The sequence below is a fragment of the Temnothorax curvispinosus genome, unplaced genomic scaffold (genome assembly GCF_003070985.1).
Source record: "Temnothorax curvispinosus isolate PA1 unplaced genomic scaffold, ASM307098v1 QBEX01016803.1, whole genome shotgun sequence".
NCBI classification, from domain to species: Eukaryota; Metazoa; Arthropoda; class Insecta; order Hymenoptera; family Formicidae; genus Temnothorax; species Temnothorax curvispinosus.
The window spans coordinates 69,024-83,728 of record NW_020226583.1 but is presented as its reverse complement, the minus strand read 5'-3'; the positions used below and the strand labels follow the sequence as shown (position 1 = coordinate 83,728).

The 14,705-nt window shown below is 36.7% G+C and overlaps 3 protein-coding genes across 5 annotated transcripts; 2 read left to right on the top strand and 1 right to left on the bottom strand.

Moving 5' to 3' along the window:
• Positions 1-388: 388 nt before the first annotated feature.
• On the top strand, positions 389-4,843 carry LOC112467042 (the record flags this gene model as incomplete). Its single annotated transcript, XM_025035493.1, has 8 exons — positions 389-670; positions 1,226-1,453; positions 1,546-1,613; positions 1,698-1,886; positions 1,952-2,145; positions 2,299-2,403; positions 3,945-4,112; positions 4,333-4,843. Coding segments are annotated over 8 exons (1,437 nt in total), but the record flags the coding sequence as incomplete, so codon positions are not given.
• On the bottom strand, positions 4,838-10,262 carry LOC112467036. The gene is made up of 5 exons (XM_025035480.1): positions 9,645-10,262; positions 5,882-5,999; positions 5,731-5,805; positions 5,439-5,609; positions 4,838-5,255 (listed from the first exon to the last, which is right to left on the bottom strand). Exons 1-5 carry the CDS (start codon positions 9,651-9,653, stop codon positions 5,047-5,049), a joined length of 582 nt encoding a protein of 193 aa, XP_024891248.1. The 5' UTR covers positions 9,654-10,262; the 3' UTR covers positions 4,838-5,046.
• An 899-nt stretch (positions 10,263-11,161) lies between these two features.
• On the top strand, positions 11,162-14,285 carry LOC112467040 (zinc finger protein 76-like). 3 transcript variants are annotated; one of them, XM_025035490.1, is made up of 9 exons: positions 11,162-11,250; positions 11,794-11,906; positions 12,166-12,343; positions 12,494-12,867; positions 12,978-13,247; positions 13,327-13,518; positions 13,604-13,795; positions 13,892-14,008; positions 14,126-14,285. In XM_025035490.1, exons 2-9 carry the CDS (start codon positions 11,817-11,819, stop codon positions 14,225-14,227), a joined length of 1,515 nt encoding a protein of 504 aa, XP_024891258.1. In that variant the 5' UTR covers positions 11,162-11,250; positions 11,794-11,816; the 3' UTR covers positions 14,228-14,285. The 3 variants fall into 3 exon arrangements, with proteins under 3 accessions (XP_024891258.1, XP_024891260.1, XP_024891257.1); XM_025035492.1 differs by lacking the exon at positions 11,162-11,250 and adding an exon at positions 11,265-11,688; XM_025035489.1 differs by lacking the exon at positions 11,162-11,250 and adding an exon at positions 11,265-11,694.
• The last annotated feature ends 420 nt before the right edge of the window (positions 14,286-14,705 follow it).

Below are 14,705 nucleotides of genomic sequence, written 5' to 3'. Positions count from 1 at the left end.
ATAGAATTATTAATATGTTAATAAGTAAGTTATATAAAGGAAAAAAGATAAGATTAATTAATTGTATAGTTATAATTGTTATAAAAATGTTTGCTTTAAGCAATTCTGCTGATTAATTTACAAAGTAATACTTGTACTCTATTTTATTAATATAAATGTATTTATTTTGTTTTTCAGTATGTAGAAAAAAATATTAAATTAGGGACAAGAAATTAAATAATTACAAAAATGCTTTAAGCAGTTCTGCTGGTTGATCGGCCATTAAGTTAATCAGAGTTTGAGTAAAGTCGTGCTAAATAAAAGCTTTCTTTAATGAATTTAATTAATTATGATAATTTCTCGGGACACGAGAACTATATATTTTCTGAAGCGATATATTTCTCGGTAAACTGTTGGGAATCCGAATTTTCGCAGAAGCAACGAGCACGAGGAGCCCCAACCGAAAATTTGGTACTATCAAGATCGGTATCGAGAAGAATCGGAAAAGGAAGTCGAGTTGGGAATGGATAATAATGTTTCATACAGTCGAGTCTACATAACACCGGATCTTTCTCTCATCGTGAAAAACCTCACAGTCACCGACGCCGGCGTTTATCGTTGTCACGGCGAAGAGGGGCAAGAGAAAGAAAATAAATATAATTATAGGATCGAACGTAAAATAAATTATAACAATAGACGTAATATTTCATTTTGTTATAATATTACTATTTTATTTTGTTTTGTATTGAATGCATATTTTGACACAATTAGCTTTTTTTTTAACGATGGATCATTACTAAAAATTCTTGACCGATTATAGGATATTAATCGCAATTCAACTCGTGTTTTTACAATGTTAATTTTAATTATTTGATTCTTACAAATTTTTGTTGTACAATACATATTTGTTGCCAGTTCTTGAGTATCGAAATTAACATTCATTTTTATGCGCGACAGCTATTCTCAAAGATATTGGCGGCGAGTTTATAGAAAAGGGAAACATAACCGAGTGGGAAAAGTATCGCGAAACATATTTATGGCCCGTCACTACGAGATTTGCAGTGAGTTAATGAACTGTTAGTTGATTATAAATAAGATTACGATATATATATTGTTCTGTTAATTCAGTAAATTTAAATAAAGAATGGGACAGAGACATTTTATTTGAAATAACTACACGACACATACGCGTCATATCGAGACGTAATATTGAAGAGTAATTTTCTAAATTAACGCGATTTCAAAGAAAGGAATTTCTCGTCAGGTCTCGAAAATGAGAGATTTAGCAGATATCCGTGAGGAAGGAGTAACCCTTCAGGCAGTGTCCGAATGGGGTCCCTGGAGCTCGTGCAAGCAATGCATATATAATCGCGGTATCAAAACCAGTAGGGGTTATTGTAGATTAAAGCGCAACATAAATTCGGCGAGTGGCTGTATTTGTGTTTTTATTCTTTCCCATTATAAACTTGAAAACGTCCATTATAAACTTCAAAATTTAAACACCGATGATATAATCTTTTATTATTATTTTATTAATCGCTTTATTAATATCTATTATTATTTTAGACGGTGATAGAGAAAAATGACTCGATCATTATACACTTCTTCCGAGGATCTCCAATTCTTCCTTGCAAGTAAATGTCTGTAATTGCGAAACTCTAACAGCGATTCTTTACGCAATATAGTACGCAAATTTTAAAAACCCTGTGCATTCTCAGATCTGTCCTGCTTCAAAATGAATTTCCTAGCATCAGCCGTGTCGTACGATATTTGCCGGAATTTATTTTAACAGAACCTTGCAAGAAGTGTCCACGCGTAAAGAAAAGGAGGAAGGGCGAAAAGTTTCGCTACGCCAAACGATATGTTCTCGCCGAAGGCGCGCATCTTGCCGTATCATGTCCGGAGTAATTTGCCCAAAGATTCCTCAAGCGCAATCTTTTACAAAATCCAATTAATTCTTCTGCGCTTAACGTATCACATCTTATACATTTAAATACAAAAATTGGAAACGGACAACGTATCTTCAATATAGATCGAGCACAGCGTCGCAAGTAATTTGGAAAAAGGATACGCTCACTCTGAAGAAGGGAATGGGTCAATCGTTCCGTAAAAAAGATAAAGAAGCTCGAGTGATGGTAGACACTTTCTCAACGCTCTATTTAACAGGTAACGTAACGTTACGTATATTGATCTCTTAGAATTAGATTTTACGAAAGCACAATCTGAAATATATTTGTTTTATTTATCCAAATGCATGACAAAACTTAATAACTTCTACGTGTAACAAATTTTAATACTGTGCGCATTCTTTCTCGATAGACGTGTCCAAAGAGGAACAAGGTAACTATACATGTTACGTGGATAACATTAATATGATGCGCTTGAAGATTATCGTCGTATCTAAGACTCGGCTTTTGACGCAAGGTCAGTTAAAACTCGCACAATTAAAATTATTATCAACAAATACATAAAATGTAATAACAAAAATAAAGATAAAAGTTTTATTATTAAATAGCTAATTATAAAATTATTAACATCTTTGTAAGCGCGTAAAATTTTTCTAAATGTATAAATTTCTTCGTACGTGTCGCTTTTTTGCAGCTTTCTTTCGACATTTGAGCTACTTAGGATTTATAATTTTCTTGACTTCACTCTGCTATTGCGCGGGTGTAATAATGGCCTGTCGGCAAAGAATCAAATTTCAGCCTTTGCCGCAAGACGATCTTTCAGGAGAGGAAGTTGAATAATTTCGATGTCAAGTTGTAAATTATCTTGACATTTTATAGAAGTTAATAATAATACTTACATCATATTATCTTAAATTAAACGTTTATTTTAAACTATTAATCTTCTTGTAGATATATATTATATATAATGTATTTTTCTCACAATCTCTCTCTCACAATGATTTTTGTGTTTATTAAAATTAAAAATTTTTTCCAGAAAGATATCGAGAATTATTTAAAGTCGCCTCTTTTGGCTCTTGTCTCTTATAGCCAACGCTGTTAATTGCATAGTTTTGTCACGCGCAATTATGTATTTTTAATGTTATTGTGGATGACTTTATTGAACAAGCATTTTGTGCGACTGGTTATCGGTCGAGAACACTTCGTGAGACCTCGTGGCTATCTCCTTCGCGTTCCCTCGATCCGATCTTCTTCGGCATGCTGTGACCTTAAACTCGAGTGAAAGGGGGAACTGGTAGAGACAGCTACAAGGCGTACGTATCCGTCTCCAGACAGTTACGTTTAGTAACAACATGGCTGTGTTTCATCGTAGCTCCCGGCTCGTTGTCTACGGTGATTATTAACGGGCTAATAGGTTTCAATCACAAAAAGACTGAACTGAAATTAAAAGCGAAATAGGATGAAACTTCGAACAAGCGTCCAAGCGGTCGTCGCGACTTTCTGCATAATCGCGCTTCAAGAATGCGTCGGTGAGTTTCTATCGCGAGCCAAAAAACTTTCTCAATTACTCTTATCCGTACATTTGCGTTTATATTCTTAAATATCTTTTTAACAAAATAACAGATAATGCATAGCGATTAACAAATATATGCTCAGGAAAATATATTTGATAGAATTTCTCTCTTTTTTGAATAATGTAAAATTACAAACGTGGAAACATTCGAAATTTTACACGTTTTAATCAATACTTTATTTTTAACAAGAACATCTGTTTTGTTAATGATAGATCTGGAATACTAGTATTTCCTATGAATATTTATTCCTATATGTCTTATAAAAACAAATTTAATTTCAATATGGATTAACTATTACTAAAGTACAAATTATATATTGCATCGTATTTTACAAATTTTACTTTATTCAATGCTTTATAGTTTACACAGATTATAAGAAAATTCCGAGTATCATTAATCGTTCGATGTCTATCGCGGCGCAAGTGAAATGATGCTTGAGCGATAGCAGGTAAAAGTGACAGTTGCATTCGTCGTGCTATTACAGGCATTCTTCGAAGATGCGTAAGCTGCAGATCGAGGGGAGACCTGGGCTCGTGCAAGGATCCTTTCACCATGAATTCTACGCAAATCGAGCTCGAAAAAGGCATCGACGCGGTGCCGTGTGTTTCCGGATGGTGCGGAAAAATCATCGAGAGTCAGAACTTAAATAACGGTAAATTATTTTTTTTTAATTTACAATTAGCAAAATAATTTATATTATTTTGTAATAAAAATATATATTTTGCATATATAAAGTTTATATTAATATTATATCATATTACGTTATTAGTCGTACAAATTATTTATTAAATAATAAAAATTTTTTAATTGATACAGCTTAATTGTTCTTTTATAAAAAGATTTTCTAAAAATGTTAAATTTATATTTTGCAGAATATGGTACCGCCACGCAGAGATTATGCTTCCAGCGAGGTCCTGACGACAACGAGGAGAGATGTGCTTACACCGTGTGGAATTACAAAAAAGTGTATATGTGTCTCTGTTACGGAGATCTTTGTAATGGAACAATGAGAACGACCGTCGCCAGTGGTCTTTTAATAATGATAGCTGTATGCTTAACACGGTGGCTTATTTAAGGACAAACGTGATACTCCGTCGTACGGATGAACTAAATAAGTGATTAAACTTCCTGTGAGTCTTTTGTATAAAACGCGAGATTTTCCGTAAGAATCAGCACTCTGACGGATGCATGTGTTGCGGATGTATAAAATAATGTATTCTTTATAATACATAAAACAATAACAAGTAAGGTGTGTTTTAGTATTACACATATTTTTAGATATATATTTTTTTCATTTTAATTTATTAATTAATTTTGTTAATTTGAAATGAATTTGACAAAAATATACGAAAATCTGCCACTCAGCAGTGATTGGACATTATATCTTATTAATTAGTAATTTAAAATTAGTAATTCAAAGCAGAATGATTTTAAAATACATCATTCCTGTTTTCTCCGTGAAAATACACGTTAGTTTCTAACTTGTTATATTTTGTTGCATTTATATTCACAAAATTCAGGAAATTGTAAAAAGAATATCAAAATTAAGCTTGTGTTTGAAGTTCATCACTTTCATCACTCTTAGATTAGTTCCTTCTATCTTTCCTGCGAAACGGAGACCTAGGATTCAGACTACCCAGAACATGTCCATGCAGACCATTCAGCTTTCTCTCTTCCTGATTTCGTAGTAACGCTCTTGCGTGAGGATAATCGTCGAAGAAAAGCTCACCCAATCCATAGAGGTATTTAACTGCCATCATTGCTTCACGGTTGGTCAATAAATATGGATCTCGTTCTGAAATCAGAACGAACCAGAATTATATGAAGCGATATGTACACATATATAAAGAAGATGACAAATTAGAATGTCAATTTGTCGAAAACGTAAAAGTTCAATAGAAAGCATGAATTAAAAAGCGGACAGATCAAGCCACTTTGTGTTATCAGCCAGCAATTATCGGCGAAAAGACATGCTTACGCTGCTTGTAGAATTCCTCGGGGAGGTTGCGATGCACCTCCTGCCAGCTATACCCAAGATCATTGACGTCAATCGGTGGCAGGAAAACGCCAACCGGCCACAGTGATTCAGCGTTTGAACTCGTTATCACTTGTAAGTGATTTTGACGTAAACTCGTCCTATAATTATACTCTGTAAAAATGAACCACAGATATGAACGATTTACTCATTGGGTATCGTTTAAAAGATATATTATTAATATTGATTAGCTCTTAAATTAATAATTATACAAGTATAGAAATAAAACAATCACCAGAATCCTTAGAACGCTTCGGCGCGCTTCGTCGGCCGATCGAGATGAACGATTTCTGAGCCACCGTTCGATCTCCTGAAAACGAATGCGAACGAGTTTAAAGCACTTCAACTTAGCGACATAAAGTATTATTGCACAATCGGTAGCTAACCATCTGTTGTAATGCTGTGTTCGTACACATTGGGAGGCGACACGAATTTCACGTGTACATTGGCGAGTGGCAGGGAACTGGCCACAGTCACCGTGAGAAGCAGCAACACCACTGTTATCTGAAATAGCGATTTATCTTGTAATTAACGATGTATCTTGTCATCAGAACTATTGCCGAATTGTCTGCTAGTTACAAAAAACGTGAGAAAAGCGATTTAGAAATTCTAGAGCATATTTCACGTCTACTTTGGAGTCGATTTCTCCTCAGCAAGAATTTCAAACTTTTGTTAAAGCAAGATTCGTGTAAAAATGGACTTAGAAAGTAGTTTTTGCTGCGCTTTGAAATGTCTCGATCTGTCTCTGCCTAGCGTATTATGGAGTACTTTATTGTGTCCATTAAATCTTTGACTCAAAAAATTATGCTGTTCAACAATTTATGGTTGCTGTAACAGAAATTTTTCTTAGTGAGAGTTATATTATATTGCGCACTCAAGATATTACCTGCGGATGTATGTGCATATACGATACTTTCGTACAGATTTGTTCGCAAAGAAATAAAGTAAAGTAGCCAACGGCGACAACAAAACTATAGCTACCGCTTCTTACACGGCTTTTCCTTAAATTTGAAATATAAAGAATTCACGAGTTATTGTTCACAAATTAAATCAAATACTTATTATGGAATATGCAACAATAATAATCATTAATACAAAATAATTGATTTTGTAGATTTTAGTATTAGGTATGTTAAACCGATTTTCGAATTTTGAAATTAGCAACGTGATTATTTACATTTTATATTTATATATTATCTCATTTCTTGCATCACTAGAAAAGAATGGACTCCAAATCTGACGAAAACTTTAGACGTTGTGTTGTTATTCTTCGTGAAACAGCCCGGGGCGAGGGCTTCTACGTCACAATATACACGTTTACGACAGATAAATCTCTTTTCTGATGAATCACAATGCAGAAAACGGACCGTGCAAAATATATGTTACAGAAATATGTCAAGGTGAGTACGTTCCTAAAAATCCTTGTATGTAAACGCATATATAGAATTCATAATTGCATAATATAGGAAGAAGTTATATAATTGCGCCTCCGAAACTAATCTACGAAATTAATCTTCGAAATAAAACTTGCAAGAGATATTTTATTAATATGTAAAAATATGAATATCAAAGAACTATATCAATCGTTTGTATCTTAACAAGAATTATGTCTAATTAGATCGATCGTTACATGAAACAATCAATTTAGAAGGTTTATGTATGTTTTATAGAATATTTTTATATTTGTTTTATGGTCAACGTTTTTTACCATCAACCATTTTACATGCTAATGAAACGCTTCGTGCGCAATAGCTTAATAAAAAACGAAATAACATTGATCCATCAAGATTCCATATATATTTGTTACATTGTTCATTACATTTTTAAAGATAAAAAATATGCTCTTATTCATAAAGAGTTAAATCATTATTTTTAATTTGTAATTATTATTTCTCAATGCATTTTTTATCCCTCGCCGTAAAACATCGACACTCTTGCATATAACAAGAAGGCTGAGAGAGCGCATTCTGTTACTCCTTTATGATCTCGTACTTATCAATTTCTAACACATTATTCTTGCTTCTAGATTCTCCAATGGCATCGGGAGTAATTTATTATAACATAAACTTGACGTAACGTCGAAACACATTACATCATTTCGACGACCTGCTTGCGGAACGCTGCTCTGCGAGTATACAAAACAGACTTTTCCCACCAGGATTCGAGCCAGCAACATTGCGCTTTGAAAGGCAATATTTTTAGCGCGATCGCGACAGTAGTTACATTATATCTCCGCATACCATCGGTATAATACTCCTACACTGATCGCGAGTAACCGCGTGCCTACGCCTCGACAAAACGCGTATGTTGCACGCCGAGCTTAGTCCTCGAAGAGGCTCGTATGAAGACACACACGTGCTAGGCAGTGCGTGTCAAACCCACCCTTTCGCCTTCCTTCCCGCTCACCTTCACCTGGGAGTACATTCGGCCGCTATTGAATTCGACATTTGAGATTCAACAGTGCGGAAACCTCGTGCGCATAAGTAGTATTTCTACGCTGATAGATAATCGATCGGCGAGCCGGACAATGGAATTCGCGAAAGGAACGAGTTTCGAAAGGGCGTGAGGTCTCTCTCACGAGAGAGAAAACTCGATTGTAATAACGACAAATTTAAGAGGCAACGTTATGCAAAAGTAAACTAACTCGCCAAGTAAAAAATTAAGCGGTTTATATACATAATATAATCTTTTAATTTTCTGTTGCAACTTTGTTGATATATAATCGCTGTTTATTAATATTTCACATATTATTAGAAAGTAATTTATTAATCTATAAACGTTTTGAATCGAGAACAAAACGTTTTGAACTAAAACCGAGACAATTAGTTTGCGATTTAATTTACTTTTACATAACATAATTTTTTATTATAACTTTTTTTATATCGCTGTTTCTAAATGTTAGATCGGGAACAAAGACGTCTTAAATTCGAATCGAGACAATTAGCTTGCGACTGAATTTACTTTTGCATAACATAATTTTCTATTATAATTTTCTTGATATATGTGTATCGCTTCTAAATGTTTGCTATATATATTATTTGAAAGTTTATGATTTATAAATGTTGGGTTGAGAACAAAATGTTTTAAACACGAGTAGAGACAATTCGTTTGCGATCTAATTTACTTTTGCACAATATAGTCTGATTAGTAAGAGTGTTGACACATAGCGTATGAGGATGAAGAAAAAATATATGTATTGCTGTAAATTGAGAGCGATCCCGTTCTCGTGATACATCACGATTTGATTAAGTAACAGCGAACCGCAATGAAGCAATTACATCGATACACACGCATACGCATGCACAAGAATTTATAAGTGCGTGAATAATGCGCCTAGTTACCGTCCTCTACCTTTCTAATGATACATTAAATCCGTAGATAAACTAATTTATCGCGTGGGAGTAATTACTCGATACGAATTGCAAGAGCGGCCCAAAAGGTGATGGGACGTAAGTAGCTTCACAAACAAGTTTCTTTTGTCAAAGAAACTTCGTTGTAAAGCTGATTTATATGTTCCTTTCTTACTTTAAGTAGTAAAAATTGAAATGGAAAAGTTGCTTAAACCATTTTTTCTTTATAAATTACAAAGTAAACATATTTTTGCATTAAGACCACTTACGACTTTTCTAGATTGCAACAAATTATATTTTCATTTTTTATAAATATTAAAAATCACATCAAACTCCTTGAAAGCCAAGAATATCATTAATTCAGATAACTAATCGAACAACACCATAAAATTTACTCAGAGTTAAATTATTCAAAACTTTTTATTAGTGCCATTTTTCTGAAATCATCGAGCCTTCATAAAATTGTGCCGAGCACCTTTCGCGCCTAATAACGCTTTATTAAGATTTCAAGTTCCAATATTGAATTAACCATATCGAAATACAAATTCCACATTTGAATATCTATCTTCCAAACGTTCCGAAAAAAAATTCTATAATTTTTAAAATCTTCTGAAATTTAATCGAATCGTGAAGTATCGTTCGTCGCAACCCTTTTTCAGCGTCCCAGCGCGCGCCGAGCAGGCTTTAAAATTATTTAAAATTTTCAGATCGAACGACACAGTGGCTGTGTGCTGTCAACCACCGGTGAGCGGTCTCTCCCGCGGAGGAAATGCAGATTCGTCTCGTCACTTCCACCCACCGTTGTCATCGTCGCGCGATCGATCGTCGGGCCACCGAGATCGAGCAGGATCCCAATGGGACGATGAGAGCACGGCGCACACCCGCACGCCCGGATCGGATAGCAGAGTCGCCGCGGCGAGGATCTGTCTTATTTATCGGACTCGCGGGGGACTCTAAGGACCCAGTCGGATTCCGCGGGACGCGTCGTGGATGCGGTGCAAGGAACTGATCCAGGTCGTGCGGAGAACGTCGGCGGCCACCGCCGCGGCCGCGCGTGCATGAATTTCAGCATCCCCCTTCTCGCCACTCGCCACGTGCATGGTGTACCCCACCTGCGTGTGACTCGAGGCTCCCGAGGTAATAAGGACTAAACTCTCGCAGGGGATCACGGCGAGGCACTTTCATCTCTCTACGGGATCGCGCGGCTCGCGATCGAATTAGCGAACTCTCGCTTGCGAAACGGACGTTCGTCCGCGAACGCGCAACACGCATTTTTCGTCCCCGCGGTCACGATCCGAGCCGCGCGGTCGCATCATCGAATCGGTTGCCGAGGAGAAAGAAGCGGGCCTGTCGAACGAGCCTGTATAAGCGGCGAGTGATCTTTTAGGGAAGGGCGTTCTCGAAGGCTTCATGACTTTCTAAGCGGATATGCTTACAGTTACATAGTTACAAAATTGTAATGAATATAATATAATTTATAATTAACATAAGTCAGATGGATTACGTTCATTTCTCTTCCCGCGCCTTTTGCGCTGCGAGGCACTGGCTTATTCCCATTTTGCGCCAAACATTTAGGTGACTTAATCGAATCTCGATTAACTTAATTAACGATTATAAATTATCAAGCAACTTTGTATTGTTTTGTTAAGATAGAATGACTAATTTTGTGATAAAAGATGGATTTTGATAAGAAAGATTAGATTAAGAATAAGAAATTATATAATTAGAAATTTCTTTTTATATGCTATATTCTGCCGACTGAGTTAATTGAAGTTTAGTCGAAGTCGCCCTTACAATTGTAACTAGCGTCTTGATATGTAAATTATGTAATTATGTAATTTTATACCGCGCGAAACAGGAAGCGAGTTAAGGATCGCCGAAAAATGCAAATGTTGTGTATTTTCTTAGACTAATTAGAGCATGTCGCGATTTTCATGATACTATCGCTGTACATTACATATCCGACTTTGCGCGGATGTGATTCGAGTCTAATTGTAATTAATAATCTGTAGATGCTAAATGATTGTACATGTGATTACTGTAAATTGGATGACGGCGGTCCCCGTTTCCGTCAAGTCCTTTGATGACTCGCGAACGGTTGATTTACAGGGCGATATTTTTAATTCGATATACTTAAGTTTGATCTTAATTAGTATTGTGATTACATTCAAATCATATTTAAGACGATCGTGAGTATCTTGCTTTTGGCTTCTCATTTCGCTGTCAGCCGTCTCTCAGAAGACCTTTCGGAAACCGGATCGCGGCTTCGCTGGTTCGCTCACGTGCGTTCGGACGTTCGAATCGGGGCGCGCTTACGCCGCCATGACGGAGATAACCGCGTAGCCGGAGTTCCGGTCCGTCGCGCGCTGGTCGCAAGAGGATTTCGCGGGCGGTCGAGTTTATGGGTAATATTTCCCAAGATTCTTTGTGGCGTGCTGGTGTACGGGGAACCGGCTTGACCGGCCGAAGGCCGAATCGGCGAAAATTCAATTCACTTCACCGCGTGCGGGCGGGCGAGCGGGTCACGTCGCGTCATGTTATGTCATGGCACGTCGTGTTGACGTTGCGTCGCGTCGTCCCTCGCAACATGGGTACGACGGGCTATTCACGGCTATTCGTCGTGTTGCCTCGCACCGTGTATCGGTCTGTCTCCTGTCGCGGGACGGCTGTGCACGAGGATGACACGCGACTCGACGTGCCCGTTCGTGACGCGTCCAGGAAGCGATACACCGCACGTCGATCGCGGCATCGGCGATAACGTTCACTGTTAACCGTCACCGAGCCGGTTGACTATCACCCCTTATCATGAGGAACGAAGGGGCCGTTCGATTGCGATTTGCGCGGTAAAGGTACCCATGCCGCTCGACGTGCGCGCTCTCGAAAGAAACAATAACATTGTGGAATACCTCGTCCGGCAGATATCAATGAGAAATGTTTTCTGTTCGCAGCTGGGTCACAGTCGTAGGGGATTATGTCGGCTCAAAGTGCGGATTCTCCGAATTGCACTGCGAATCAGGAGGAGGAGGAGGAAGAGGAGGAGATGATTTTGGACGAACCTGAGGTATTTATATGGAAATAAATAATACCGTGTCATGCTTGAGAATTTTATTTTGATCATCGCACAGGATTGCTTCATATTAGCTTCTATCAATAAGCTAGTGGTTTAACGTTTAACGATGAGTAATTAAAATAGTTTACAAGTTGGATGTAATTCTTCTCATTATGCTTACCTAATTATTTGTTTTATTTACCTTTCTGCTTCCAACCTATTTCAATATCGACTTTCGATACATTCTAATATGTATGATGATTAATTTCAGAATAATCCTGTGGATATTCTGGAGTGTCTGTCAGTTATGATCAATGATAGCACTGGAAAGGATGCGAACCAAGTACAGGAGCTTATATTGGACGACCAGTTGCTTGGCACCATGGTGACTACGATTACGTTGCCCGACGGAACTCAAGCTTTTGTTACGAATAATCTCAGTGATATCGGTCAGTAGCCATTTGAAGTCGATAAATCTCTTGAATATTATTCTAGACTACATGATAGAAAAGAACTATTCTTTTTAATACAATTTATATTTGAAAGAAAGCATACATCTGTTTGAACACTTTGTTTATTCTGATGAAACTCATTTGCAGATCCAGATTTCAAGACGCAAACATTGCAAACGACGCTCGAGAACGGAGACACTATTTTACTGCGAGACTTATCAGAATTTGGCGATGGCAAGGCTCTCCAACTGGAATTAGATCCAGCTACATTTGTACAAACCGAAGACGCTGCCACTGAAAATGTAGAGGACACATATTCGCAGGTTGAATTTATCAATGGCACCGCGTACATGGTGGCCGGCCATGTGGACGTAGACGAAAGTTTATGGGAGATTGAAGATGGGAAGTTAAAGAAAAAAGATCCCAAGATTTTAATCAACAAACTATCCGACGCAAAAGTTAAATATCCTTGTCCCAGAGAAGGATGTTCAAAGGTTTACAGCACGCCCCATCATCTCAAGGTAATCAGTTTTGCAAGATTAGCACGAATCATTTTAAATAATTGAAAAACTTCACACAAAATTTTTTAAATCGAGTTATTCAAAGCGGTATTCTTAATCTTTTTTTATAGGTTCACGAGCGTTCACATACTGGCCAGAGACCATATAGATGTTCTCATCCAAAATGTAAAAAGAGCTTTTCGACCGGTTACAGTCTGAAAGCGCATTCACGGACACACACGGGCGAAAAACCATACAAATGCACGAATGGAACGTGTAACAAGAGTTTCAAGACGTCGGGCGATCTGCTAAAACACGTGAGAACTCACACGGGAGAACGTCCTTTCGTATGCCCGTTTAACGGTTGTGGCCGATCATTTACTACGAGTAACATTAGGAAGGTACGCAAGAGGTTTGATGATTGTTTTATTGTCCAGATGTTTTATTGTCGAAATGTAACGAAGGCTTCATGCTTATTAGGTTCATGTAAGGACCCACACTGGCGAGCGACCATATAAATGTACGCAACCGATGTGTGGTAAAGCGTTCGCTAGCGCGACAAACTACAAAAATCACATACGGATACACTCAGGCGAAAAGCCCTACGTTTGTTCTATAGAAAACTGTGGTAGAAGGTTTACCGAATATTCTAGTCTATATAAGCATCATCTTGTAAGCATTTAATATCAATTAATCAATCTATTATTAAGAGTATAATACAGTACTGGTCAAAGATTAGATATTTTTACCTTTGTAGGTACATACACCTCAACGACCATTCGAGTGCACACTATGCTCCAGAAAATATCGTCAAAGTAGCACGCTGGTGATGCACAAGAGAACAGCTCATGCGTTGGTCGACAGTGACGACGGTGCCGATGCATTTTTGCAAGATTCTTTTGAACCCTCTAGTCCGAATAAAAATAAAAAGAAGGCCGTGAAAGAAACTGTAAGTATGATGTAGGTGTAAAAACTGACTTATTATATATTTTGTGCAGTCCGATTCAATTATGCAACTAACTTATTTGAATTTAATTGAATTTAGCATAAGCTGCCGGCGAAAGACAAACAGGTCCAGGTTTCTAAAATGATCGACGACACGAACGAGAAAGAACCACAAATTTTGTTGGTGGGCGATCCTTCGCAAATCGCTGCATTACAGGTTTGTATAAGAACTTGATATATTTTTTATGCTAGATTTCTCTCTAGATATCTAGATAATTATCATCGAAAAAAATCAATATTCCTGAAATTCATTCATGTGAAATTTTAATTATAGAAGATTGACCTGGATGAAAGTTTCGATGATCCTGGCATCGATACGACGTTCGAAGGATTGAATATCAAAATCGAGGACATAGAATTTAGATGGAAGTACTAGTGCGAAGGAGAAGGAAATGCAATGTTATATATATTATAAAGAAAATTTGTGAACTTTATTAATTGATAAATTGCGTACTACGGAGAGAAATTTTTATATCAATCTAACGAAATACAAGAAATATACTTTTTACGGCCATTCTAAATTTGTACTGCAATCTGTACTTTAATACTGCAAATTTTATTATGGTTTTATACTATTTTTATTGTTCTCAATTTAACTTTTATATCTGCGTGTTTTCCAAAGAGTTCTGGCGATGAGAATAGATTAATATAAATTATTTTTTATTCAGTTTTATTAAAAGAGTAGTTATCGAAAAATTATCATCTAATTAGCAATTTGTAAGTTGTTTTATCGTGTAATTTTATTTCATTTTTAGTTTGAGTGACTCCGAGGCATTTTAATTTTTGTAATACGTGCAAACGATAATTATTATTTTATTTCTTTTCCCATAATTCCCAGAGAAACAAGTCTGTCG

Coding starts and splice junctions, on each gene's coding strand:
- LOC112467036 (XM_025035480.1), bottom strand. Junction 5,610..5,730: donor GAAGCGTTCTAAGGATTCTG/GTGATTGTTTTA, acceptor TCATTTTTACAG/AGTATAATTATAGGACGAGT. Junction 5,256..5,438: donor CGAGGAATTCTACAAGCAGC/GTAAGCATGTCT, acceptor TTCTGATTTCAG/AACGAGATCCATATTTATTG.
- LOC112467040 (XM_025035490.1), top strand. CDS start 11,817: ATGTCGGCTCAAAGTGCGGATTCTCCGAATTGCACTGCGAATCAGGAG. Junction 11,907..12,165: donor TGATTTTGGACGAACCTGAG/GTATTTATATGG, acceptor GATTAATTTCAG/AATAATCCTGTGGATATTCT. Junction 12,868..12,977: donor GCACGCCCCATCATCTCAAG/GTAATCAGTTTT, acceptor CTTTTTTTATAG/GTTCACGAGCGTTCACATAC.